This window comes from Grus americana, chromosome 20 (genome assembly GCF_028858705.1).
Source record: "Grus americana isolate bGruAme1 chromosome 20, bGruAme1.mat, whole genome shotgun sequence".
Taxonomy (NCBI): Eukaryota; Metazoa; Chordata; class Aves; order Gruiformes; family Gruidae; genus Grus; species Grus americana.
In genome coordinates this window covers 10,050,392-10,076,903 of record NC_072871.1, presented here as the reverse complement: position 1 = coordinate 10,076,903, position 26,512 = coordinate 10,050,392, and the positions used below count along the sequence as shown (strand labels likewise).

At 44.0% G+C, this 26,512-nt stretch overlaps 1 protein-coding gene across 2 annotated transcripts; it reads left to right on the top strand.

The window, feature by feature from the left end:
• The first annotated feature begins 329 nt into the window (after window positions 1-329).
• UBAC1 (UBA domain containing 1) lies at window positions 330-25,071 on the top strand. Of its 2 annotated transcripts, none has more exons than XM_054848695.1 (10): window positions 330-764; window positions 6,419-6,539; window positions 8,620-8,693; window positions 9,976-10,083; window positions 11,136-11,238; window positions 11,951-12,059; window positions 13,504-13,735; window positions 15,283-15,369; window positions 16,283-16,421; window positions 18,938-25,071. In XM_054848695.1, exons 1-10 carry the CDS (start codon window positions 627-629, stop codon window positions 19,051-19,053), a joined length of 1,227 nt encoding a protein of 408 aa, XP_054704670.1. In that variant the 5' UTR covers window positions 330-626; the 3' UTR covers window positions 19,054-25,071. The 2 variants fall into 2 exon arrangements, with proteins under 2 accessions (XP_054704670.1, XP_054704668.1); XM_054848693.1 differs by having other exon boundaries at window positions 11,121-11,238.
• The last annotated feature ends 1,441 nt before the right edge of the window (window positions 25,072-26,512 follow it).

Here is a 26,512-nt window from a genome sequence, read left to right as displayed (position 1 = left end):
GGGCGACGCCTGAGCGCCGCGGACTACAGCTCCCAGCGTGCACCGGGAGGGAAGGACTACACTTCCCACAGTGCTCCGGGGTGAAGAGAGCGACGGCAATTCCCACAGCGCACCGGGAAAACTTTTTTCTTCTTCTTTTTTTAAGTCCGCCCCGCCCGGCGCGGAGCCGTTAATAAACGTCGAGAAAACTCCCCTGCGCACCCGGCGGGAGGGGCTTTATTCCCGCTTGGGGCTGTCGCGGCCTTCACTTCCGGCGTAACCTTGACGACGACGCAGAAAACTACATCTCCCAGCATGCACCGCGGTGTCGCGCCCTTCCGGTTCCGGCAGCCGCGGGAGCGCCCCCGTCCCCTCGGAGGGACCGCGGGGCCGAGGCGGTGACAGGGGCGGCGGCGGGGCCGGGGCAGCGCGGCGGGCAGGGCAGCGCCGCCAGGGACCCCCCCCACCCCGAGCTCCCCTCTCTCTCCCAGCGCGGCCCGGCAGGGCTCGCCGCTCCCCTCGGGCCTGGCGGGGTCACCTTCATGGGCGGGCGGTAGCGCGGGGCCCGGCGCACGGTGGTGCCCGGGGCCTGGTGAGGCGTCGCCGGGGCAGAGCGGGGGCCGGGAACGGCGGCGGGGCCCGGGGCGATGTTCGTGCAGGAGGAGAAGATCTTCGCGGGGAAGGTGCTGAAGCTCCATGTGTGCACCATGGAGGGCGCCGAGTGGCTGGAGGAGGTCCCCGAGGACACCACGGTGGAGAAGCTGAAGGAGCGGTGCCTGAAGCACGTAAGGAGAGGTGTCCCGACCCGGCCCCTGGGGCTGCCCTGTTCCCCCGGGAAACCCTCGGCGGTGGTGGGTTGGGCGGGGAGGGAGCGGCAGCCCGGTGCGGGGGGGGTTGAGCCGTAGGTAGCGCCGAAATCTCTGCGCTTTCTGCGGTACGTGGCGTGTGCCGGGCCGGGGCTGAAAATCGTGGCCGGGAGGAAGGGCAGGCAAGTCCCCGCGCGAAGAAAACAGATTTTTTTCTAAGGCCCCGTAAATGTCTTAAAGAAAAAAAAGAAAAGTAGCTCAAGTAAACAAGTGTGTCTCTGTTCTGGTTTCCTGGTTTGCTGTGTCTGCCACCCCTCCTGAACTGGGTGAAACTGTTCCATATAGGAAGAAAATGCCCGTTTCAAGGGGTTTGGGTGTTGGAAGAGGAGAATTTTGGGGGAACGTTACTTTGTAACCTTAGTTGTAGTATTTGGCATGTGTTTTGTGGTAGTATTGGAGATGACCAGTTCCTGCGTGCACGTTATGAACTGGTGACTGTGCGTTGCAAGAGACTGGTCAACTGATTTCCCCTCAGAAATGATTGCCTGGTTTATTTCTTCTTTCTAGTTAAGAACAAACTAGGAAAGTAGTAACTGTGGTGGAGAACTTCCCCTTTTTTGAAAAAGTCGTAGTGCAGCCTCACCCTGTGTTAGCACAGTAGCTAGTGGGGTATTTGGTGGGGACGTAATAGGCTCTTCTAACGCTCTCCCTGCGCTCTACACAGGAAGGTCTTAATGGACGCCTCCAAAACGTAAACTACTAATCAGTGTCTGGAAGAGAAAAATGCATAAAAATGTACAGGCACAATCTATAGAAGCTGAGCTGGAAAACACAGGCTCTTTGTACTCACATGCTTGATTACCACTGGTGTGTTTGTGAGTGTTGAGTGTTAATTAAACCCACTGGTTTCAAAACTGTTGGACTGAATTTTGAAGATCTGCCATGATAGTGTTTTACTTTAAAGCAAAAACATGATTGACAACAACAGTGTGTGAGGTTGTGACCCATGACCAGGCCTGTCCTAAAGTCTGTCGTTCTGGAACCAACATAACGTGGTCTGGCAGCTCGAGTCGTAACTTGCTGAACGGCTTGCTGAGAGCTTTGCTGAGAGATGTGTAACTTGTGAGCAGTGAAAGCAAGACCCTCTACTCCCATCTCTGGGTGTGCAATTTACTAAACCACATTAATAGTGTTTTTTGTCTTCAAAGTCTTGCAAAGACTTTTTTTTATAAACCACAGTTGCAATAGTAGAACATACCTGTAATATGTAATTACTTAACCCACATTTGACAGGTAAAAGGTTTTATTTTCTGAACAACAACGCTGTGAAGTAAGGGTGGCCAAGTGCCCTCTGCCTTGGGCCTGCTAGTTGTTTGCTTTCAGCTAGAACCCCTGGGAACTACAGGTCATAGCACACGCTTTTTTTTTTTTTCTTGCCCTGTAGTCTTTGTATGTGCTTCTTGATTTAGGGCTGCATTTGGGTTTGCTTCGTCTGAGGTAGGTGTGATCCTTGTTGAGGGGAAAATGGGGGTACCTTGCTGAACACAGTGGGGTGCGGGTCTCCCCGCACTCCTACGTGCCTGGAAGAAGTCTAAAGCTCCCCTCTTGTCCCCCTTCAGCGCAGCTGAGTGATTAAGCATAAGAGTGGTGCAAAGACTGCCAAAACGGGGTGGGGTAATGATTACATGAGTGTGTGCAGAGCTGAAAGGCCTTTAATTATCAGGAAGCTTAATTGAATAGGTGCTTGCATTGTAGCGCAAGTCAGGGCAGAAGACAATTGATAACTTGGCATGATGTTTGATTTCATTCTCTCTGCTGCTTTGTGCTAATGGTGTGGATTTGCATAACCATTATGGATAATATATCATTTTATGGAGGGGAAAAATAGAAATGGAAAAATCATGACTCCTGATCATGGGTATGTTGGAATGAATCTTGATAGCACCTTGAGATAATTTATGCAGCCATCTCTTGTAAGATGCTGATTATTACATTCCCTAAAGTCTTTGAAATTGTTCTTTCAGGAGGCAGAGGAAGATAGTATTTGTAAGAGATTTGAACTAAGGAAGGTGGCCACTTTCCCTCAATAACATTCAAATACTTGCTGAACTCTGAAGTGTCACTCTTGATGTCTTTTTTTTTTTCCCTGAGTTTTATATTGGGTCATTTTGGTTACATATAAAAACCCCCAAAACCCTCCCACTAGTTTTATCCCCTGACATCTAACAATGTAGTAGTGATTACGTGTTGTTAAACTGCTGCTTTCAGTAATGCTATGCAGTCTGGGCACAAATACCTGATAATAAGTTCTTTCCCTTCCTAGTTATTTTTTAATTCAAGTTTTACCAGCAAAGTCTTCACTTGTCCCTGCGCAAGGCCCCACCACCTCAGCTGGAGCAGGCCCGGAGCTCTCCTGTGGTTTCCTTAAAAAGCAACTGCTCATTTCAGAACCAGAATTAAGAAGGGTCAGCTTAACCACAGAAACTCAAGCTTGACTTAAATATTTTTATGACCCGTAATTCTTGTGCCCAGCATTGACAATCCAAGTACAGCACTGTCCGGAGGTGCTGTAGGCTGTCCTGGTTCTGATACTCTTATCACAGGAGACCATTGCTTCTTGCTGAGGCTCAGCAGCATTTCTGAAATACTAATGTAGTTTGTGGTTGGGATGCACAAATGTGGGCTGTATGTGTGTCTAAGCTCTACCTGTAATTTTCCTGGCAGTGTGGGGCAAGCTTTTAATGCTTCTTTTCCCCTTTGTCTTAAGCTGCCTCAGTGATACTCGCCTAGGTTTTAAGGTATGATAAGGAGTGTTTGTGGAGCAGAGATGCAAGGTGCTAGTTCTCAGAGTACAAAGATAAGGTAGGTTCATGCCCCTGGGCATGTTGTGGATACTTTGTGAGGGATGCAGGTGGTTTAAGCCACCCAAGCTTAGTAGTAGGGAGTGTCAGTACTATTTTCAAATGTTTCTGTTAATAAAAGCAAACAAAAAATGCTTTTTTCTTAGTTTAAAAACAAAGCCTTGTGGTTTACCAGGATTCCAGGTTCTGCAAACAGCACTGAGCATCGGCAGGGCTTACAATTTCAGCAGTTGCTCAGGCACCTGCGAACAAAGTTTTCTCACCTGCCTGGCAAAGCAGCCTGCTGTAAACTCCAGTGTTAAAAAGAAATGCAAATATTTATGCTGGAAGCAAAATGATGAAACAGCAGATCGCCTCCTTATGATCCTTTTGTACAAAAAGATGAGAGCGCGCTCAGCGTGCTCATCTTCCCCAGTGTGCTGCCCCTCTGATTGCTGGGGGAGCAGTGCTCACTAACCCCAGCCATGTCCCGGGGCTTCAAGGTGCACCTCAATTTCTTGGCTTCCTTTCACTTGTGTGACAGATGCTTACTCTGCACTGTGCAGGGAATTCCTTTCCCCTTCACCGCTCTTCCTGTGGATTACCAGTGCTGTTCTCTCTCTGGGCAGGAAGATGTTTTCAGTTACACTTGAAAGCATTGTATTTAATACAAAAATACTGTATTTTGGCAGGTATGATTCTCATGAAGCAAGATTCCACAGTGAGATGTGATGATTAGTGGTGATAGTTCTTGGTGGGCTGTTTAAATCTAGCAAAGGCATCGCCTGTTAAGATGGCCTTTCTATTTCAAGGGCATGTTAAGATAAGCTAAGTATTTCACTAAGCAGTCTCTTTGATAGATGTACTGTCCATGTATGGCTTATTTTTCTATGCAGTTGTTAATAAAGTGGTTAGAGGAACAGGAAGTAATAATAGGTGTCCATAGGACTTTTAAACCAGAGGCTTTCATTTTTTCACTTACTTGCACCTTATTAGTAAGTATGATGATTGCACACACACACCCCCTTTCATATGTGCTGGGAAAAAATGGATAATAGATCCATGTGTGTCCCATCCTGTCCCACCCCAAACATCCACCTCCCAGCTCCTACTTTCCAGTTCTTCCTTTTGGGGTCTGACTCTCAAAGTCTGTAACAGTAATATTTTGAGCTTGTTCAGAGACGAGATGTTCCACTGATACACTCTTATGCATTTTGGGTAACTTATCAGCTCAATTACAGAAGGTGTTCCCGGCTGCTTCTAGGCTTTAATGTGTTCTTTGGCTTTTGTTCAGCAGTTAATATGCTGAAGAATTAGTAAGAAGCTCTTGTTATACAAAGCAGGACTCAAACATTCTTGCCTCAATCTTATTGAGGCATCAGAGCTGCACAGACACGGTAAAAGTGGCTTGGTAGGAACATGTATTGAAAAAAGTGTCATTAAAAGCTGCTTTCTGTGAGCAGAGCAGGTGAGGTCAGTATTAAGTGTCCTATTTTGTGGCGAAAACAGCAGCATCAATTTCATGGGTTTGGTGGGTTATTTTTAATTTTGCCTTTCTGGAATTGCAACCACTATGCTTTCTTTTTCCACTCAAATTAGAAGCCTCTAGATGCACTGATGTAATGTTCTTGAAACCTATCGCTGTGGATCTGGGAGCCACTCTGGTGTGAAGATGAGTCAGTTCAAGGCCTGTGTGCGCATGCACTCCTTTTTCAGGATTTGAACTTGATTTCCCAGTGAATTAATTGACATACAATTTAGAATTGTAATAAGGAATCGAACACAACATTCATGTATGGAAAAATTTACTGTATGCTGATTACTTGTGGTTGGCAAGAAAAGTTGCGAATGTAACTTTTGTTCAACGCTTTCAGCCCAGGTTAGGGCTCCAGCAGCCAAATCTGTTGATTTCAGCTTGCAACAAGGTGCAGAAACTGCTATTTCCTTCCCAGTTTAAGGTCAGGTATACCAAAACCACTGCTGGCAGTTGCTTGTTTAGTCTGACAGCATGTGTAAATAATAATTATTAGGCGAAGCAGAGAGTCTCTCCTCTATTTTGACACTAGTTACAAATCAGAAACATACTGCATTATTATAGCCTTCCCTTCTGTAAAAACACTGGATGCTCTTTGTAGATTTGCATTCTTAGTTCATGATACTAATTGCTACTCCCAGACTTCTCACAAAAAGTGAGTGACCTTTGTGATCTGTTGCAGAATTAATGTAGCTGTGGGTCCTAGAGCATCCTCGCTTTGCTCCAGATCTCAAGAGGCCTGAGTATAGGACCAAGCACTCAGAATTAAGGGTGATAGAGATGTACTGCAGAAGTATAAATCCACTGACATGGGCTGGTGTGCTTGACAGGCTCATTTGGGGCGATTGGGCTGTAATGTTAGAAGTGTGTTAGAGCATCACAATCAGTTGGAACTTAAATCATAGAATATCTCAAGCTGGAAGGGCCCAGTAAGGATCATCAAGTCCCTGATATAGGTATTAATTTAACAGCATCAAGGAAGGAAGGCTAGATTCCTTCCTTTTGTCAATTATTCTTCCCAGCCAGGAGCTTGGGTATGCAGGTGGAAACCTACCACAGTCAGTATCGTTACAGCACTAATCATGCCTTAGTTTCTTTAATAAAATACATTCTGTGCACTGGCCTCTAGCTTAAGCTATTAAGAAGCTAGTAAATGATGGCACAGTTTGTGTGTGGAGAATCTTAAGTGCAAAGTGCAGTGATTCATGCAGTAGGCTTATTTCTGTCTTCTGATCTTCAGTATTTATTATCTTCTGCAGTGTGTACCTGGGAGTTTGGAGGATCCAAAAACCGTGACCCATCATAAATTGATACATGCTACTTCTGAGAAGGTGCTGACAGACACAAAAACAGTGTTGGAGGAAAACATTCAGGATAGAGGTAAGATTGTCTGGTTTTTAATCTTATCAGCTTGGAAACATGAGATTGTGTTTAACTATTTGGCAAGTTCCAAGCAGTAACCTTTTTACTATCTACTCTCTGCTTTGACATAGGAAGCTAATAAGGTGGTAAAAAAGGAAGAGGGGAAAAAACCCCTTTTTTCCCCAGAGGAAGCACCTTGAGCAATTTCCTTGTCTTCACTCTTCCTTTTAAGAGTTGAAAAGGAATTAGGTGTGTTCATTAAGTCAATCAGTTAAACAGATTATTTTCATCTTTTTTTAAAGGAATTTTTTTAAACCTCCAGGGCAGCTTTTAGCCTTCAAAACAATTCAAAAATAATTGTCATGGCTGAGTATTCAAAGACAGACAACTCAGTGCTTTTGGGGGGTTTCTTGAGGTCTCCATCCTTCTGCTTGACCCGGTTGCTGAAGTGTATCTGAGTGTCTGCAGTTTAGATCTCATTCTGCCCTCTGCAAACATAGGTCAGAATCCATCACCCTATGGCATCACTAACTACAGTAGAGTATGTGAGGTATGCGTGTACTCCTGAACTTAAAGGTGTATAGGAGTAATGTGAAACAAAACAAGATCTAAAGAGGAGAGCTGGAGTCAGTTTTAACTAGACAACTTAAGCTAATGGCCCCTTCTGCTTTCTGCACCACTGCCCTTATCTCCAGGTCTGCTGTGGACTGAAATGTTGCCTGAACCAGAATCTCAGCAGGAGTAAAGTTCCTGGGTTTTTGCCCGAGTTCATGCAGGCTGGAGAACTGCCGCTGTGAATGTAAGCGGTTTGGTGTCTCTTCCAAGGCGGTGTCACCTATCACCTTTAGAGCTGAGAAGTGCCATCTTGGGCAAAGGCGAGGGACAGTATTTTTGCTGATTGGTGGTGTATTATTTCTAGGCAAGGTGCCGGCTCCTACAGAATTTTGAATTGCAGTTTGTGGCAGCTAAGCAGTATTAACTGTGTAGTCATAGTAAACTGTCATGCGAATGCCTCTTCGCTTTTCCCTCTGCAACGTGCTCTACCTCTCATGTGCCATGCTTGTCAGGGAGATGAGATCGCAGCCAACAGCCGATTGCCACCGGCTGACTGCGCAGGGCAGCCAAGAGTCAGCGTGCGGATCCTTTTGCGTTCTGATCAGCTGGACAAATGAGAGTTAACAGCCTTCACCAGCTGTTGCTCTTGGCTGTTACATGCTGAGCCAGACCAAGGAAACATGTTGTGCAAAGCATGCTTTGTTTGCTTTTTACCTGCTTAATGCAATGGAGTAAGAACGGCATGTCAGGCCATATCTGGCTGAAGGACCGCAAATGCTGCACAGGCCTGTTTTGGGCTCTACCTAGTGTTTCTGCATCTTTCCACCGTTAGAATGTACACGGTAGTGACTGAGGTGCTAGAAACTTGTAAAGCATCATGCGATCTCTAGAAAAAGGGTGCCTTATAAGGGGAAAGTATTAGTCTAAAAAGACCAAATCAAGCTTGTGCCAGGTCATACGGGATGTCTGAGACTGGAGACTTGCTCTGGTGGGTTGCCAGTGGCAAATTCCTGCTGTAGACCGTGAATCGTTCTACTGCCGTTCCCACACAAAGGTGAGCTTCAGCCTGATGCTGGAAGTTCTTCTTGAAGCTTGGCACTTGCCTTGCTGAGTTGAAGGATGGCCCCAGCTTAGACCAAAACCCATCCATGGCCTATCTCTACTTCTTCCTTCTCAGTGGAAGCACTGCAAGTGCTGATGCTTTCTTGTTATGTTGAGCCAACTGATGTGCTACTAATGTACAAAAGACAACTGGAGCCTGTAACACCCTTTCTTTAATGGTGGTGTGTGAGGAGAAGAAACCAGTAACAGTCAAAGTGTAACTAATAATGGACCATGTTTTGAATTCACTGTGCACTAAGGAATTGCAAATACTGAAGGGAAGGATGTAAAGCCATGCAGGTTTTAAAGTGTGAAAAAGGTCTGATGCTACAGTGGAATTAATACAAAATTCATCTCCAGGAAAAACTGAATTTGTGAGATATCTTACAAGAAATGTTTTCACATTACTTTCTAATGTATTTCAGTATAATTCTCTTTCTAGATGTCTTGCTCTTAATAAAGAAACGTGCGCCACCTCCGCTCCCCAAAATGGCAGACGTGTCAGCAGAGGAGAAAGTGAGTTTGAAAGACTTCTTGACTTGACTGTTTTGATTATCTGCTTTATTAACAAGCTGCAGAAGGGTTACTGTGGTGTACTCTTTTTACCTGTAGAGGCAAATGCTGCCAGTTAAATTCTAGGGAAATTATGTCCTATTTCTTCCAAACTTTGAGGAAGCTGATTTTCCATTTTTAACTTTGGTTGTGAGAACATTTGTCTAAGAATAAGACCTACAGATATGTTCTGTGGAAGTGGTATAGATTTGATCTTTGAACCAATGTCTAATAACTGCATAAGCATAGTTCAGCAAGTGCCTTGCTTTGTCTCTGTTTGAAAACCCAATAGAAATAACTTGACTTGCTGCCAGCCTGTCTTCTGTCTTTATCTGTGTGTGGCTTGTCACCCTCTAACTGGGTCTGTAGAGCTGAAGCATTGGCCCCCTACTATTCTTTTTTTATATACATATTTATTTTATTGGAATGTAATTGTTACTGAGGGTCAGTGATGCCCAGGATGATGCATATGCACGAGTAGTACTGCAGTTGGTGTTATCACATAAACACTTTGAGCAATGCTTGTGCTTGACGTTGTGAATTTCTAGGTGTCTCTACTTTGTCCTTGCACAGCTTTGTTTCTTCTTGCTTTCTGTAGGTATTGGTGTATGTCTCTATCCCTTCCTGTAGGTATTGGTGTATGTCTCTCTCTTCAGTATGGTCTTGCTGTGCAGAATGTCACTGTAAGAGCCTAAGTTATAAGACTGGGAAATATTTGTAGTTTGTACCCTGCTATGTTTTGTCCTGGACTATAAGCATGGACTGAAAATCCAAGGCACCGTATATCTCTGCATGATATGTGCAAGCAGCGAAGCACTTCTAGTGTTAAGCAGTTAAGTGTTAGTCTGTGCATAGTATTGGTACATCTCTCAACAAACCATGGGTTTGAGGAGAGCGTGCTATGAGCAGAATATGGTCCTGGGCACTGAGGCCTCAGAATTCTCTCCATGTTTGATACATCACTTGCCCTCTTTATGCTGGAATTTCCCTGCGTGTTTAGATAACGGAAATAGGTATAAGGATTGAAAGTGGGGCAACCCAATAGGTCCAGTTTTGCTCCATAATTGCAAAATGATAGCGGTGCCATTAATCCATTGTATTGCTAGACTGCTGTTTCTCTTAGTTGCAAGTTACAGAGCACTGCTTGATGCCTTGGTGAAGAATATGAAACTGCTCTCCACTGTGCTGTGTTCTCTGTTCTGTGGATAATGGGTTATGAAACCTGATCATGTTTTCTATCCTTCAGAGGAAACAAGAGCAGAAAGCTCCCGATAAGGATGCTATTCTCAAAGCAACTGCAAATCTGCCCTCTCGCAATGTAGATCGCACTGTGGCCCATCACAACATGAGGGATGTAAGTATTAGACTTCAACTCACACACTAACATCCAAATAGGCTTTTATCTTGCATAACCTTTTCTTACATGTGAACGTGATTCTCTTTTCTCTGTAAGATAAATTCAGATGTATATAATGTATATTAAAGTAGATAACTTAAAGGTTTAGACACATACTATTTAGTGATAATAAAACATTCTGTTCTAAACTATAATTTTAAATGTTTTATTTGTCCAAAGGAAAGCCTCAGTAAATGTATTCAAGATCTGGCAAATGTGAAGTTAGGGGTGTTTATTTCTTCAGTCTTAAATAGTTCAGGGGTTTGCAGTGATTTTTTTTTCTCTTCTGTGGTTTTGAAAAGAGAAATTAGGCATAAATTTTGACTTTGGTAATTGAATGCTGATAGAGTCTGTAATGCTTCTAACTGTCTTCAGCAGTGTGGCGACTACTTCTACCCTTCTGTACTAGCAGGGGTATGAAGCAGCGAAGCTCCCTACGTATTGCATGCTGTCAGAGTGCCCTGGTAACCTAAAGGGGACAACTGGCATTTAAGCTGTTGAATGGCCAACGTGACCTACTGAGCGTGGCATTTTTAAAAACAAATGTCCAACTGAAAGGAATTTGTGATGCTTCAGTTTAGAAAATAGTTTTGATCTATGTTGTTCAAATTTAGATTACTAGAAAACAGATGGTTAACCAGGAAGGCTCCTTGGTTCACAGAAGCAAGTAGCGCTGGTACGGAGCTACTGTTACTGTCATCTTACAGCACTTGTGCAAGGTGGGAGTCAGGTTTTCTGTGAACCAATGTGTTTTCTTGAACACTGCACATCTTGTGGTACTGGGCAGCAAGCTGTGGTAGAAGTAAAAGGACCTTTCTGCCCCGTAGCTCTTACTTACATGTACCACTTCACAGAAGAGGCCTGGAGACTAAACAATGAAAATAAAGCCCTAATAGAGCAACCCTCTGTACCCTCAGACTACTGCTGAGGTACTAACAATAGATATATTAAGATTTAATGATGTCTGGTAACTTCCTGTCTAAATGTTTTGACAGTTTCCTTTCTTGCAGTTCCAGACAGAGCTCCGGAAGATCTTAGTGTCTCTCATAGAAGTCGCACAGAAATTGCTAGCACTGAACCCAGATGCAGTTGAACTATTTAAGAAGGCAAATGGTATGGACATATCTTTATAATCACTAGTTTCATCCTCAGAACTTGTTTGCTTCCGTAGCAGAAGAGCAGGCTTGCAGAGTGAAGTCCAGACCTTAATGTAATAGCAAAGCTGCTACAAACTTTCTGGCAAACATTTCACCTTGTGGATATAGGTTGTGTAAAACTTGTGAATTTCTAAGGTCCCTTTGGGATGCATGAGAAGTTCCATTTAAAAATAATTAGTGGTGGAAAAAATAGGAAAACTTAAATGAGTTGCACTTTAGGGATAGTAAAGAATAGTTGAAAATACACAAGGAGATAGTAAAATGAAGAGAAAGGGGTAAGTGTTGGTTCAGTTTGCAGAAAATGCTTGCCCCTGAGATTTGCTATGACCAGATCCAACCTACTTTGTAGATACAGGAGATTCCCTGAAGATCTGTTTATCATTTATGTTTACTTATGTGGAAATAACATGGTAATGTGAGAGTTAGCTGTCATTCATTTGAGATCTTGACCACATCTGGACGCAGTCTATGCCCTGGAAGAATCTATCTGAGCCTGACAAAGCTGAGTGCAGCAAATTAAATGATGAGATAGCAAATTCAGGGCAGAAACAAAGGCAGGGATTGAAGAGAAGAATGGGGTTTGAACTTAACACATGCCATTCCATTGAGAAAGGGGTTTATTTTAGCTTGAAGTCAATCTGAACATTGTTTTGTTTGTGTATGTGTAGCCATGCTGGATGAGGATGAGGAAGACAGAGTGGATGAGATAGCTCTGCGACAGCTTACAGAAATGGGGTTTCCAGAAAGCAGAGCTGTCAAAGCCCTTCGATTAAATCAGTAAGTGTACTCAGCACGCTGCCTGTAAATTACTTGATATCGTTAAAAAAAAAAAAAAAATTGCATTTTTTTCTAAAGTCTCCACATGTGGGTCACCTAAAACTAGGTTGGAAAAAGCATTAAGTCAAAGAACAACGCTGCCGCAGGCAGCACGCAGGTGCAGATGGCACAGAAAGGGAGTAACGGCGCTGTACTTGCTCTGGAAAGAATAGCTGGTCTGCAGTTCACAAGGCTGCCAGGCTGGCACTGTTTCCAAGTATTAAACTCAAATTAGGTTCTGCTTTAGAATTCAGATTTTACAGAGAAAAAAGCAAACCTAGCCCATCCACATCAGTCTTTCAGCTGTAGAAAAATACTTTGTGCTGGTCTTTTAAAAACATTCCAAGAATATCGTAAAGTCCAGACAGCAACTGTAGGAAAATAAGAGGTATTGTAGTTCTTCTCACGCCCTAAAAAGAATCAGCTCTATTGCCTTACTCCTGAGAGGGGTTTGTTAGTCCATTCTGGAAAATTTCTAGTGATAGAGAACCCACAACATATTCCAGTCACTCCTTTCCAGTATCTCTCCCTTTGGGCTCAGGAAGACTTTCTCCCCCAATGACTTCCATCTTTCATGTTGGAACTGTAAAGGCAAAGGATTTCCTCTCCTGTCTATGAACATGTAATAATTCCCATGTGTCAAATGAAATTACATGTCCAGTTGCCTTGTCGTTATCTTTCCTTCCTCCATATTTATTGGGAGGAGATGTGTTAGGGCTCTCTGAAGATCCCTTAGCTTGAGCACTCGCACTGGATAGCAAGTGACCGTGTTGTGATCATGATGTTCTGTTCCCTTGGGCTGGGCTCTCCTTTGAGGAATCACAGATTTCTTAAGTTGGAGCACAGGAAGAACAGAGTGGTACATGTCCAAGTGCAATTGCCTGTGTTGAATTTTGCTCTTGCTCAAGGCATATTGTGCACATGTAATGTTTTTCACCCTCTTTTTTTTTCTTTTGTTAATGGCATTCCTTGATCGCTGGGTGGATGTCTGAGAGATCTCCTTAAGAAGCAACAAAGCAGCTTGCATCTGAGATGTAGTTCCATGTAAATTTGGAACATGCTTTGTTTGCAGTTTCAATAGTTGCAAATAGTCAGTGTTTGTTGTGAAATAAAGCAAATGTGGAGAAAAAGGTGACTCCCTCAGAAATGCCTTTTAAAATCTGGGTTGCAGCTGTCCAAGTTGGACTTCATTCCTCTGTCTTCCTGGCTTCGGAGAAGATTGTGGTGCCCTGAATGCACAGAGAATTAAGGTGTTCCGAGACCTGCTCCAAAACTTTATGACTTTTTGGATACTAAGTTACCTGCAAGTCAGTAAACGACGGGAATAAATTCAAAGGCAAATGTATGTGGAACATAGTGTACATCTGGAGTGTTTCTCATCCCTGTGTTTTGATTTGCTTTTCAGTATGTCAGTGACACAGGCCATGGAGTGGTTGATAGAACACGCAGACGACCCTACGGTGGATGCTCCGCTTCCAGGTCAGACTCCATCAGAAGCTGCAGCTGAAGCTGGTGCATCCTCTGCTGAAGCAACTGCAGGTCCTAGTTCAGAAGCGAGTGGGGAAGAGGCCAAGGACGAGCTGACAGAAATATTCAAGAAGATCCGGAGGAAAAGAGAATTTCGTCCAGACCCACGAGTACGTGCTGTTTATTTCACTATTTATCTAACTGTTGGGATTGGAAGGGACTGTGTGGGCACTATGAAATCCAAGTAAATGTTTAGTTAATAAATGAAATGGGGCATCTGGATAGATGTTGGACCTGTTGGAGACAAGTCCAGAGGAGGCCACAAAGATGATCCAAGGGCTGGAGAACCTCTGCTATGGAGACAGGCTGCGAGAGTTGGGGTTGTTAAGCCTGGAGAAGAGAAGGCTCCGGAGACACCTTAGACCACCTTCTGGTACCTGAAGGGGCTACAGGAAAGCTGGAGAGGGACTGTTGACAAGGGCAGGGAGTGACAGAACAAGGGGGAATGGCCTGAAGCTGAAGGGGGAAGAAATTCTTCCCTGTGAGGGTGCTGAGGCCCTGGCACAGGGTGCCCAGAGAAGCTGTGGCTGCCCCTGGCTCCCTGGCAGTGTTCAAGGCCAGGTTGGATGGGGCTTTGGGCAACCTGCGCTAGTGGAGGGTGTCCCTGCCCATGGCAGGGGGGTGGAACTAGATGGGCTTTGAGGTCCCTTCCCACCCAAATCATTCTGTGATTCTGTGTATATTATGCTGGCTTGACAGTAGTTTAGTGGAAGTCTTTAGGGACTGTTTAAATTCAGGTTGCTGAGAGGAATATTACCTAATTAATGTGTCGTTGTGTCAGATTACAGTATCTAAATTGCTGACACTGTTACTTCTGTATCTGAAAATTAACTGATGGGACTGAAACAAGCTGCCAGACTCCTGGCATTGCTTTTTAAGACTGCTATCTGGGAAGGAAGGGTTGCAGGAAAGGAGTAGGTCCTTTTGCTGTAGAAAAGGACAGAAGAGTGTTGTTGTATTTAAGAGGCAAGGAAAAGTATCACCAGCAGATTTAAGTCTCGCAGCAAATGCAGAAGTTAGCTTTTTTCAGAGCACAGTATTAGCTGAAGTGAAAATGTGTTGTTATCACACTGTTAACTCACCAGGAGGTGCTCTTTAAAATCCAACACTGTGCTTTTACAACTAGCTGTTTCTTGTGAGTTCAGTCAAAAGCTGCAAATGTATTTGACCTGGCTACAATTTTTAAATGACGAAACATTCTCATAACGGTATCTGGGTACACTTGTCTAAATACATAATGCTCACTAGCAATATAATAATCCAGGAAGTAAAATTAAACTGAATAAATGGAGCTACAAATGAATGTGGAGCTTGATCTGTCAGTGAGGTGTGAATGACAGCTTTGAGACATGAGAGAAGTTCTAAAATAAGGTGTTTCTGTCCTGCTCTTCTCCTTTCTACCCCAGGTATACTTGCTCTTTGACTTGCATTCAGCTTTCAGAGATGAGGATAGGAACTACCTGCACTCTTAAGATTTATTCTTCCATAATAAAGTCACTTTTTATATACAGTATTTGAAAACTTTGTAGATAAGATTCTTTAGTGGTCTATAAATGGAAGCCCCACAAAAAGCTCCTGCACAGAAGGTGAAAGGATGTGATTGTCCTCATTTCTGTTTTAAATGTTATGTTTATTAAGCTGTGCAAATCTGATACAGGCTGTCGTTGCCCTGATGGAGATGGGATTTGATGAAAAAGAAGTGGTAGATGCACTCAGAGTGAACAACAACCAGCAAAATGCAGCCGTGAGTACAGTGTCATTTCTGTTCCTTATTGCTATAATAGTCTGCTCAAATGATTTTTTTATCATTGAATTGGTTGATGTTTTGATCTAGCATAAAGCCCACCTGTTACTGGAGATGAAATGAGCGCTATGTATTCTGTGCCTCTTTCAAATTAGATACACAACTAGAATACAAAGGTTTTAGACTTCTTAGAGGCTCTCAGCATGCATGAGGTCGAGGCTGATCTAGTTGGGATAGCACATGTGGATTTTCAAAAAGCTTTTGAGAAGCTCCCTCACCAGCCTGCAAAGAGATTATGCTGTCATGAGAAAGGAAAAGGCATTCCCAATAATTAACAACTGATTAAAGTACAGGAATAAATGATCAAACAAGAGATTCAAGCCATGCAGTGTGTAAATTACCATTCTGCAGCAATGCATTCCACAGTTTATGTAATCAAAAATAAGATTTTCAAAGATTGATTAGTCCCCTGCTAGTGGATGGTATGTTAAGGAAAATCACGTGGACACAGCTGACAGCCAAGGAATCTTTTCTTCTTAAGCATCCAGTGCTGGCCACTGTTGGAGGATGTTGGGCTGGATGGCACTTCACGTAACGCATTGTAACCGTGTTGGTGGGGTTCCTTTGAGGCAGTACGTACGTAGGATAACAAACATCTTCCCTGAGCCTCGAAACGTCCAAACTTGGTATAATTTTATTACCATACCAAGCACTGCTGCTGATCCTGCTGAAATAAAGGTGTGGGAGCAACACACAAATGAATAGTAATCTAGCGTGAAAAGAAATGTGTAACTCAGTCTTTAACTGTGAGAGGAAAAATATTTTTAACATGCCACATTGTCAAAACTTTTGAGAGACTTTCATTCTAATGGAACCGATTGTGATGTCTGTGGTGCCTGGTGATTTCTTTCAGTGTGAATGGCTGCTGGGAGACAGAAAGCCTTCTCCAGAGGACTTAGATAAGGGAATTGACACCAATAGCCCTCTCTTCCAAGCCATCTTAGAAAACCCAGTGGTACAGTTAGGGCTAACCAACCCTAAAACTCTACTAGGTAAGTCCTGCGTGCATTCCTGATGTATGTACACTGTCTCTGTAGCTGCTAGCAAATAAGAGTAGAGACTGGATGATGACAGCACACTTTGTGGGATAGTTGCGGGTCTGTACCCTTTTCCTCCCTTTCAGCAGATGTATTGTTGGTTTGTGTCATACTGCAACTCAGCTAAACCCAGAACAGAACTTGGGGCTGTCCCAGAAACGATACCAATTCTCCAGGCTACTGGATTGATTACACTTGCTGAACTCAGAACTTTAATAGCTGCTGGCCACAATGCTTTTGTGGATTTAGGAGACCTTATGCGTGCTCCCTTTGGCCACGAGGGGAAAAATCAGGAATGTCTGTCAGGAACTCTGACTGTTTCACAGGAAAAACGAGGCTGTCTCCTGTACAGCTTACTGTGTGCTGAGGCCTGATCATTGAGACGGAAGATAACTTGTGGAAGAGTAACCAAACAAGAAGTCTGAGCTAAGGCCTTTTCTATCAAAGTTGAGATAACTTCCCCTTGCTTGGGTTTCGCTCCATGGTAAAGTTCCTGGTCAGAAAGGCTGCGAGCACAGCAAGTACCCAACTGATGAGCCTGACAGTGAAACATAAATCTCTGATCAATTGGTCTCTGATGCTGGAGGGTGATACAGAAGAATGGCATTGGCTCTGTGATGGATATAAAAAGTTTTGCATCTAATCTTTGGCTTCAAAATTTATTTGAAGATTTGCTTTTAAATAAAAGGTGTATATCTCTTTCAAGACAGCTTTTAAAAATACTACTTTAAATGTAATTAGGAGAGTTTGCAAGCCTTTAAATAATTCAAGAGCAGAACCTTCCCACTCTGATTTCTGAACAAATGGTCTCTTCATTTCCAACAAGGGTTCCACACTGCAGCTCAGAATATAAATAGAAAATGAAATGCCATTATATGCGCTTGTAAAGCTTGGATGAACATCAGAGAATATATTCCTAATGATACATCTACAAATTGCTTATGTCACAGATTTTAGTAATGAGTGTTTGCATTTAATTAGATACTTACAGAATGTTGATAAATCTTTTGTTTTAAGCTTTTGAGTCTGTGTAAAAGAATATAGTTGAAGTGGTGAAAAGTGAGGTCTGTACTCTATTCTGGGCTTTTCTGTAGGCATGCTGTGTGACCTTGAGCAAGGTATTAATGATGAGCCTTTCGGAGGTGCTGGGTACTTACGGCTCCCACTAATGTCAGTTGGAGCTTTGTACACTAACGCTCGTGGGAAAATAAAGACACTGACCTTGGTGCCGGTCTGCCAGACTCTTACAACACTGACATTTTGGTGACTTCTGAATAGATCAGATGTGCAACTGCTTTTTTTTGTCCTGCTCCGTGACTGCTCCAAATGTCCAGTAGTCTAGCTCAGTGTCTGTCATAAGGCTTATAAATTATTGCCTGGACCGTTCTTCTGACAAATTTGCAGCTTGGCTCTTGCAGTAGCTGTCTGATTCCTTCAGCATAAGTAGAAGAGTGAAAACTGGCACCTTTAAAAAAACCAAACAAAACAGCAAAGCTTATTGTAGAGACAGCTGTAGAAAGAAGAAACTGCTCTCACTGTCACTGTTCAGAAATGGAGGTAACTGTTCTGCACAGACAGCCTTTCCTGCCTATGCCTGGGCGGGTGGAACTGGCTGCCTCCCTCACACCCTCTACTCTCCAAACATGGGGAAGGCGAAAGCACACGCTGCTCGGAGGGAAGGTGCTGCTTCCCTTCTGGCTCCAGGGGCCTCTACAAAAAGAGAGAGCTCCAAGATCTGAGGGCTCAAGGGGCTGCACTTTTGCTGGCTCTGCTGCTTTTTCCTGGGTAGCCTTTGGCATACCTGCTTCTTATTTTGCTGGGCTAGTTTTTTCTTCTGAGATATTATGAGAGAGTAGCCATAGGACAACCAAAGTGCAGCATAGGAAAGCAAAGGTAACAGAGCCAAGGGGGTGTCGGTGCTTTCTGTGAACTCTCTTAAGGTTAAGTACCACCGGGGGAAAGATACTGGTGCAAGAGCTAGCCATGAGGAGATCTAGCCTGGGATGCGGAAAATCTTTGATCAGAGGAGTGGAGTTGCAGAAGAGCCTTCCCACAGGAGCAGTGGCAGCAAATGACCCAGTTCTGAGATGGGCTTTCACCAATGGACTAATTGCATAGCATATTCCCTGCTACTGCATGTAGGCATTTGCTAAGACTTTAGCTCTTCAAACCCATGTCCTTGGGGTTTTGTGAGACGGACCATAATCCAGGCTGAGTATTTAATCAGCCTCTGTCTGCAGTGAGTTTAATGCTGAGGAATGGGGAAAGCGTAACAGCCTGTCGCACCCCAGGCTGTGGAGACGTAGGAGTGCAAACAGTAAATGTGCATTCCCACCATTTCGGGGTGATGTTTGCCCACTGCCTTTGAGGTGCGGCTATTTCTAACTGTCCTGCTGTTGAAGCATCCCAAGCGTTGAAGCCTTTGCTGACTAAAGGACTAATTGAGTGTTGCAATTTCCATCTCTTGGCAGCCTTCGAGGATATGCTTGAAAACCCCTTGAACAGCACTCAGTGGATGAACGATCCGGAAACTGGGCCTGTAATGCTACAGATCTCTCGAATCTTCCAGACGCTGAATCGCACGTAGAGGGGAATGCCAGTCCACTGTGCCACTTCCTACTGTCCCTCGCTTCACCTTCGCCTCACCGGGAGGGTGCATGGATTGTTTGGGGAGGGGGGCGGATGGAAGGGGAGAAGGGGGAGATCCTGTCTGAATGGGTCTCTCGCACGAGAGCTTATGTAGTTATGGCCAACTGAAGCTAATTGCCTTGTGGATTTAGTGTTAGTGGAAGAGGTTTGAAGACTTGTTTATGTTTTCAGGTATTAGGTTTAAAGTATATCAAAAAATAGGAAAAGGTTTTGTGAAAACAATTCAGAATCTGATTGTTGGAAAGAAATATGATAATGCTTGTTAAAAAGGCCTGTGACAGTAGTTTTCTAGCCAGTTTTGCTAGCATCTGGCTGGTGTTTACAAAAGGTCACTGACCACTAGCATAGGGTATTAATCATCTCCATACAGTATTAATTTATGGCTATATCAAATTATAAAATGCTTTTTAAAATTGATTCTTAGGAAAGGGTTTTTTAAAAGTCCAAATATTGGGAGAGCAAGCACATTTCTATCCAAACTAGTTTATCTTGCATTATAATTTAAACAGAATAATTCAGAGATGGAATTCTTTTAATAAATAGCATTACTTTTTCCTATTTATTTTCTGCGTTAGTGTTGTTGCAGACTCACTGTGGTTATACTTGTAGGAGATTTTCTGTCAGCTACGTTAAAGATGCAGTATGTCTTTCATGACAGAACTCGCTACGCCAGGGCTTGGATTCTGAAGTAGGCTGCAGTTCCTGAGTTCACACTCTGCCACGTCCTTGCGCGAGGAGGGATATGTGGGGCTCTGAGCAACCTGGGCTAGTGGAGGGTGTCCCTGCCCATGGCAGGGGGGTGGAACTAGATGGGCTTTAAGGTCCCTTCCAACCCAAATCATTCTAGGATTCTATGATATTCATGTAGCGGGGGTTTTTCCATTTTTATGTGCACGGTGTTGGAAAGGGAGACTTGTGGGTTTTGACTGTTTCAAACTGTTTACAAAAAAGCAACTAATTTGCATGGGGTTTTCATTGGTGATCTGTAAAGCAGAACCACTTAGGTTTTTATCTTGTTTAACATGTTTAAAAGCACGCTTGAAATTATCATCTTTGAGATAGATGTGTTTTTTCTTGAATCTTATTTTTACCTTGGAAATACTGAGAATGTCAGGCTGTGTCTTTCCTGTTTTGTTAGAAGACTGACTTGAGATTTCAGGCAGGAGTGGTGAGCTTTTAGGAAGAGAACTTACTGGTGATAAACAGCTAGCTCTTGTTATGATGGGGCTCCGCAGGTGTTACTTTTTGAACAGTCTGAACAAAAATGGGTTTTGTTTTCAAGGTAGTGAAACACGATTGACATCTGTCATAATCCTCACCATGTCTTGTGTTTCACAGCCCTTTTTTTGGAAAGGCAGGCCAGGCAAGACCTGCCTCTCCAAAATGCAGAATAACCAGATGGAGACCCTATCCTGAAATGGCACAAAGGTGTCTTGTCAGACAGAGAGATCCTGAGCAGCTCTGCGAGTCACCTTTTTAAGTGCTGGGGTGGGTTTTTTGTGTGGTTGAGGTTTTCTTTCAAACTAAAAAAAAATGCAACCCGAAACCCTGCAACAAGTTTTGGCCTGAACCTGGCATCTAATCTATGCTGTTATGCAGTCAAGGCACTGAAGTTGCCAATTTCACATAATTAATATGAAGGGTTGGGAAATCAAAACAGCGTGAGATTTTTATCTTGGCTTTCTATCCCAGGATTTTTTTTGTTATTTCTAATTTCATATTAAGCTTTATAGTTCATGACTGCTGAAATGTTTACTTCTACACATAGAAATTCCAAGCTTTATAGAGATGCTTCTTCTGTTCAAATCGGACAGGAAAACTATTTTCCTGGACTTTTGCTAGGAACAGATTGACATTAAATTGTGACCTGGCCCTGTAACTGTAAAAGCTAGGAACCTGGTCCTGCAACCCAGTGAGTACAGCACAACTACTCATGAGAAGTTGTGACCGAATGTTGTAGTGTTATAAAAGGTTTTGATTGTTTTGACCATTTTTTTTCTTACTCCCTGAAGCTTTTTGCCCCTAATACTACCAGGAGACACTGTTACTTGAAGCTCTTAATGTTAGAGGCACATGTCCTTCTCTATCAATCAGGATTCTTGTAAATATTCCTTTTAATGAATGTTTTTAGAAGACAAAGTTGGGGAAGAACTACCCTGTAGTTTGGGGTTTTTTGGCTTCTGAATGAATAAGTACAGGTTCAGACTTAACGAGCAGATACTTCAGTGGCGGTCTGGGTCTTTGAAGAATGTGAAGGCTCGTCGAAATGTTTCTTTTGATTTCAGTAATACATGATCAGACTCTGGATTGGCTGTAGAGCTTCCAGACAGACCAGGCAAGGATCATCTGTCAGCTTCAGAGCCATCTAAAAGTTTGGCATCTGGTTTGCTGGCAGAACCTGGGTGACCAGCCACATGGCAAGAGCAAGCAACCCATCTTGCCTCTGCTGGCATGGGAGGAGCTGCCCAGGACTGGCTGCTGCTGCCAGGGCAATGTGGATCATGAACCAGCTCCCCAAGTTCGGGGGGGGTTGAAGCTGGGTGTGTTCCTGATCTGTGGTGTTTGACCCGCTTGGGAGGAGCAGAGTGGCTCATTTCTAAGGGTAAAGGTTCTGCTGCTTGTGTATCCCTGCATCAGCCCCACAGCAGCGGGATCGGAGCGTGATACTGCCGGGTCCTGCTAATGGCTGTGTGTGTTCTTCAGCGTCAGTTTGATCGGGGTGATAACTTTTATCAGAGCTGCCTCCCTTGGTATGCCAGCACACAGTCAGTGCCACTGAGCCTTTTATAAAGCAAGGGGGGGAAAAGCATCAGTAAAACAACTCATGCTTGAATGCCCAGGTTCAACAACATAACCTGATGTTGCAGCAGCAGTTAGAGGCCCTTAGTGATAAAGGAATACTACATCTTTAAAATGCTTGAAGACTTGAGAATATGTGGTTATTTCTGGATTTCATTATTCCAGAGCTCACACTTACACAGCTGAAGTGTTGGAGAGTGTGTTCTTCCTGATCTGCCAAACAGTTTTCTTGCTTGGTATGGCTTTAACATCGCCCCGCTTGTCTTTCAGGAACTTGGAGTTTGCAGTGGCCAACAGCTGAAAGAGGCCAGAACTTAGGAAGTGTGATGTTTGCAGCAAGGCATAGGAGTTGATTTAAAACAAACAAAAACTGCCCTTGAGGTTAAACGAATGCTCGAGGAATTGCTGAAGGCATCGGTGTTGTTGTTAGGGTATGAAGTAGCAGACTGAGAGCTCTGCGTCCCCATCGCACCGGGCTGTGTTGCTACTCCATCGCAGGGAATGAAGGGGGAGTTAAGTCCACGGTGCTTGCAAAGGCACTGATTATCTCAGTTTTTTTTTTTAGAAAACCCGCAGAAAAACAGAAAGATCACTGCTATTGAGTCAGAACGTGCAGATGGGTCTCCAGGCACAAGGACTGTGTGTGGTGAGAGCTCTGCCTGGGGATAAACTGTCCCGTTCCATGGCTGATGGGTGGAGGACTGGTGGATCTGGTCTGTAGGCCAGTGAGAGGTCCCGGAGCACCCAGGAGTAGGTTTTGTTTAAAAAAAGGAAGTTTTTGTGAGGAAGAACTACATGCAGGAGTAAGGATTTACAGGTTTGAGGCCTGTGCTTGCACCTCTGGTGTTCAAGTTATAACTAGCAAAGACATGTCATATTTAAGTGTCTCATAACGTGGTCAAGGGAATATCGGGAAGCCTGTGAAGTCAAGGGGAAGTAGGGAAGTGGGGTGGCAGGTGGCTCATACAACGCAGGGACTATTTCTTACAGTCCTAGCTCTTTGCCCCATCCGCTGATTCAGACAATCTTCTACCTTTTGATATGACATGACTCTTGAAAGCTAGCTAGCTATTTATTTAAATGTATGTAACTTATAATTCTGTCATCGAAACACTGAAATTTTTAATAGAAATGTTCTATATGGAAGTTTGTTCTCAGGGCTTCATGTTTATACTCTCTTTATAGGGGATGCATTTAAAGGGATGTATTTGGAAAAAATGCCAGTGGCCACTTTACAGCTTGGACCTTGATTGTCTTGACCTGTGAGACTGAGCTAGCGTAACTCTCCTAATAAACCTCTAGTGTCTGGTCCAGTCCAAAGAATCTGCCGTTCCTTTTCTCCTTGTGAGCAGTGGCACGAGTCTTCCTTTAAGGTTGCTGCATCACTCTGTGGAAGTGGTCACACAAGATTACCCAGCTACTTCACAGTTCGCTGATCTTTACACCATTTCAAGGATGCTTCTGTTCTCCATGCAGCTGGAAAATTAACTTGCACGGGTTTTAAAGCAGGCATCGCTGCACTCCGGCTGTTCTGGGATGGTGCAAGGGTCACTCCTGCAAGAGCTCTGAGACCTCCAGCTAATTGCTGCTTTTTGGCTGCTGCAGACGTGTCCCAGAACCTTGACCCCCATTTCTTTCCTCACTCTCCTGGAACCAAACTTGTCTTTTGGAGATTGATCTTCATATCCAGGAAACTCTTAAGTGGTTATGGAAATCCTTTTTAGTTGGGACTGTTACAATTTTTATTATTTTTTTTTTAGGCATTGTGATTAATGGGCTGAGGATCTTTTAATGTATTTTGAAAGTTGTTTAAATAAGCATTGCACCAAACGAATGTATAGTAACACTGTCAGCAAATATTGCCTGTAGAAGAGATACGGAGGTTAACGGTGATCTCTGCTTCAGTGGCAATTTTACAAAAGTAGAGTGTGCAGGATAGTGTTTCATCCAAAGTAAATGCCCTGGTTTTCTACTTTTAATAAATAGCATTTTTTTATTAACTAGTGGAGTAGCGGCACTTGCAGCTGGCTGTTTCCATCCCATCGTAAGTCCTTGTGCTTTGAGGCACGAGCAAGCCACTGACTGTGTGCTCCTCTCCGGGCCGATTATTTGTCTGAAGGGTTTGTGGTGGCTGTTGTCGGAGGCAGGACAGTCGGTGAGCTCGGCCGGGGTGGCAGTCCCCATGTTCCCGCAGGGGAAACCGCAAGCGTTGTGATGATGTCTCCGTGAATGTGCTGTCGTGGTGGTGGATCTCACCTGCATCCCATCATCTAGGTGTAACAAAAGGGGTGGGGTTTTTTAAGCACCTCTTGCCCTACATTTGAAGATCTTTAATGCAGCTCCTGTTTGCAGCATGTGAACTTCCATAAATGTAAATGCATTAAATTCTTACTGAATTGGGGTATAGTTTTATATCATGCTCTGGGGAGAGGGAAGAAATTGGATCACGTTTCAAACTAAGCCCCACAAAACAAAGTGTCTTTGTTACAGCAGGTAAGAGAGGCCTGTAGAGATTTTTAATTTGCATATTTTTATCATAGTTTAATGAACTGTACAAGAATGTGATTTGCTATCCAGCACTTACCACAAGGCAGCACCAGTAAAATTATATTGCCAGGTACTGAGTTAACATTTTTCATTTCACCTGTGTATAAAATAATTAGGTACAGCGTATGATAATTTTTATACGGCACTGACACTGATGTGTGGCATGCACAGCTGTTTCTAAAATGTAACGTTACTTTTATGAAGCTTAACTAGGACGGACGTCGCTGAGCCTGTGGAATTCAGGGTTCATTCTGGATGTGCTCGCGTGGGTCACTGACCTCTCCCTGAGGGGAAAACCAGCAGGCTTTGCTTCCGGACAGTAGCCCTCCAGGCACAAAAAAAAAAAAAAGGCAAGAAATGCTACTAATTTGTTATCCTTTTAAGCAGTCACTGTTGTCTACTGAAATATATTCCTGGAAGTTATCGAGGTCGTTCGCAAAGCCAGACCTGTTCAGACTGAAACAGTTGCGTACCCGTGGCGTGTGAAGTCGTACCCACGAGTGAGACTAGAATGAGTGCTGAGTCTTTAAACCTGCTCACACATACACACTAAAGACACTGCTGTTGTGTGTTGTAAATTTATAATATATCTTAAAAATAAAGTTTTTTGATTTATTACAAGGTGTTCCGAAACATCATTTTCAGGCGCAGTTTATGAATCCACATCGTTCAATGTTCCTTGTATCTGCAGGCTGCTCGAATTGTTTCCCAGAAAATAAGATGTTTCAATAGCTGGTCAACAAACCTATAACAAAAATTTGGGCAGAAAATCTTGGTTCAAGAGCTGAGTTTGGTTCTGGAAGTTATTTCTTTGTTTTCCAGGAAAAGTTGCATTAGTAAGACTCATTGCAAGGGCTATGTGAAACAAGATTTCGTGATCCTCTGCGATGGACTGATGCCATTCGGGAGGGACTTATCTTCACGGTTGTTGACGGATAAATTGGAAGCCTTTATTTCTGCGAGGAGGGAACCCTCTTTAAGGAAAACAGCAGCTGGCGGAGTGATGGGACGCGGCCACTTGCACGTGGTGACACCAAAAAGCCCTTCTGGCTATTTGTCAATGAGCGGGGAAGCGCCTCGGAGCTTTCCCACGTGTGTGCGGTTGCCTCAGAGGCAACTGATGGGAGTGTAAACGTGTGAGGTTATTTCTCTAAGGAAGAGGTGGGGTTATTAGCATTTTCACACAATGTTCAGGGCCAGGACGAGCACCTGCCAGCAGCCTGTTTGTTTAGCACATGTTACAGCAACTGGTGAGGGGTGCAGAGTAATTTTTGTTGCATCCTTTGAAAGATGGAGGATTAGCACGTGAGACATCTAAACGCTGTTGTTGGGTGCAGGTTTGTAAATGTGGTGGCGGTAAATCCGGGGATTCTCTTGGTGCCAGGTGGCCCCTAACTCAGATTTCCTTTAATGCCCGGATTAGCAGTAGGCCGCAGGACAGTTCAAAGGTCCAGCTCTCCACTAATTTAAAATGAAAATCCAAAAAACCCATAAAGCAGCTTGTGGTGTATCATTAGATAATAGTACTTACACTAAACTGGTACAGCAGGTCTGGGCAGAAATCCACACCTTTAAAAAGCGCTGCTATCTGAGTGACAAGATGGGTTGTAATTGCTGTAGTGTTTGTCACTCCAGATGAGAAGCGTGCTTTCGGCACGGAGACGCGTTGCTGGCGTTCTCCAGCCCCGATAAGGAGAGAGGCTCGCTGCCACCTCCAGCTGAGCCGAGGCTGTACCCCAGAGGTGGGGAAGGTGAGTACAGGTTGCACTCGGCTGTGAAAATACAGCTCGGTGTTGGCCAGGTGAGACGTTACTAACACCGCAAACTGTGTGGCGAGAGTCGCTCCCGTTCCCTCTCCCTCCATGGGTGGGTTACCGTCCCCCCTCCCAGCAAGCTGCGCAGTGGTCGGGCTGTCCCCTTCCACGTGCTCCCTCTTCTCCCGTGAATCGGCAGTCACTAGTCGCGCTGAGCCATAAAAAGGAGTAGAACGTTGTACAATTACCTGGCGGCTCCTCTAGCCTGTCTGCCCGGAGTGGGTTTCGGCAGAAACC

Coding starts and splice junctions, on each gene's coding strand:
- UBAC1 (XM_054848693.1), top strand. CDS start 627: ATGTTCGTGCAGGAGGAGAAGATCTTCGCGGGGAAGGTGCTGAAGCTC. Junction 6,540..8,619: donor GGAAAACATTCAGGATAGAG/GTAAGATTGTCT, acceptor TTCTCTTTCTAG/ATGTCTTGCTCTTAATAAAG. Junction 11,239..11,950: donor ACTATTTAAGAAGGCAAATG/GTATGGACATAT, acceptor GTGTATGTGTAG/CCATGCTGGATGAGGATGAG.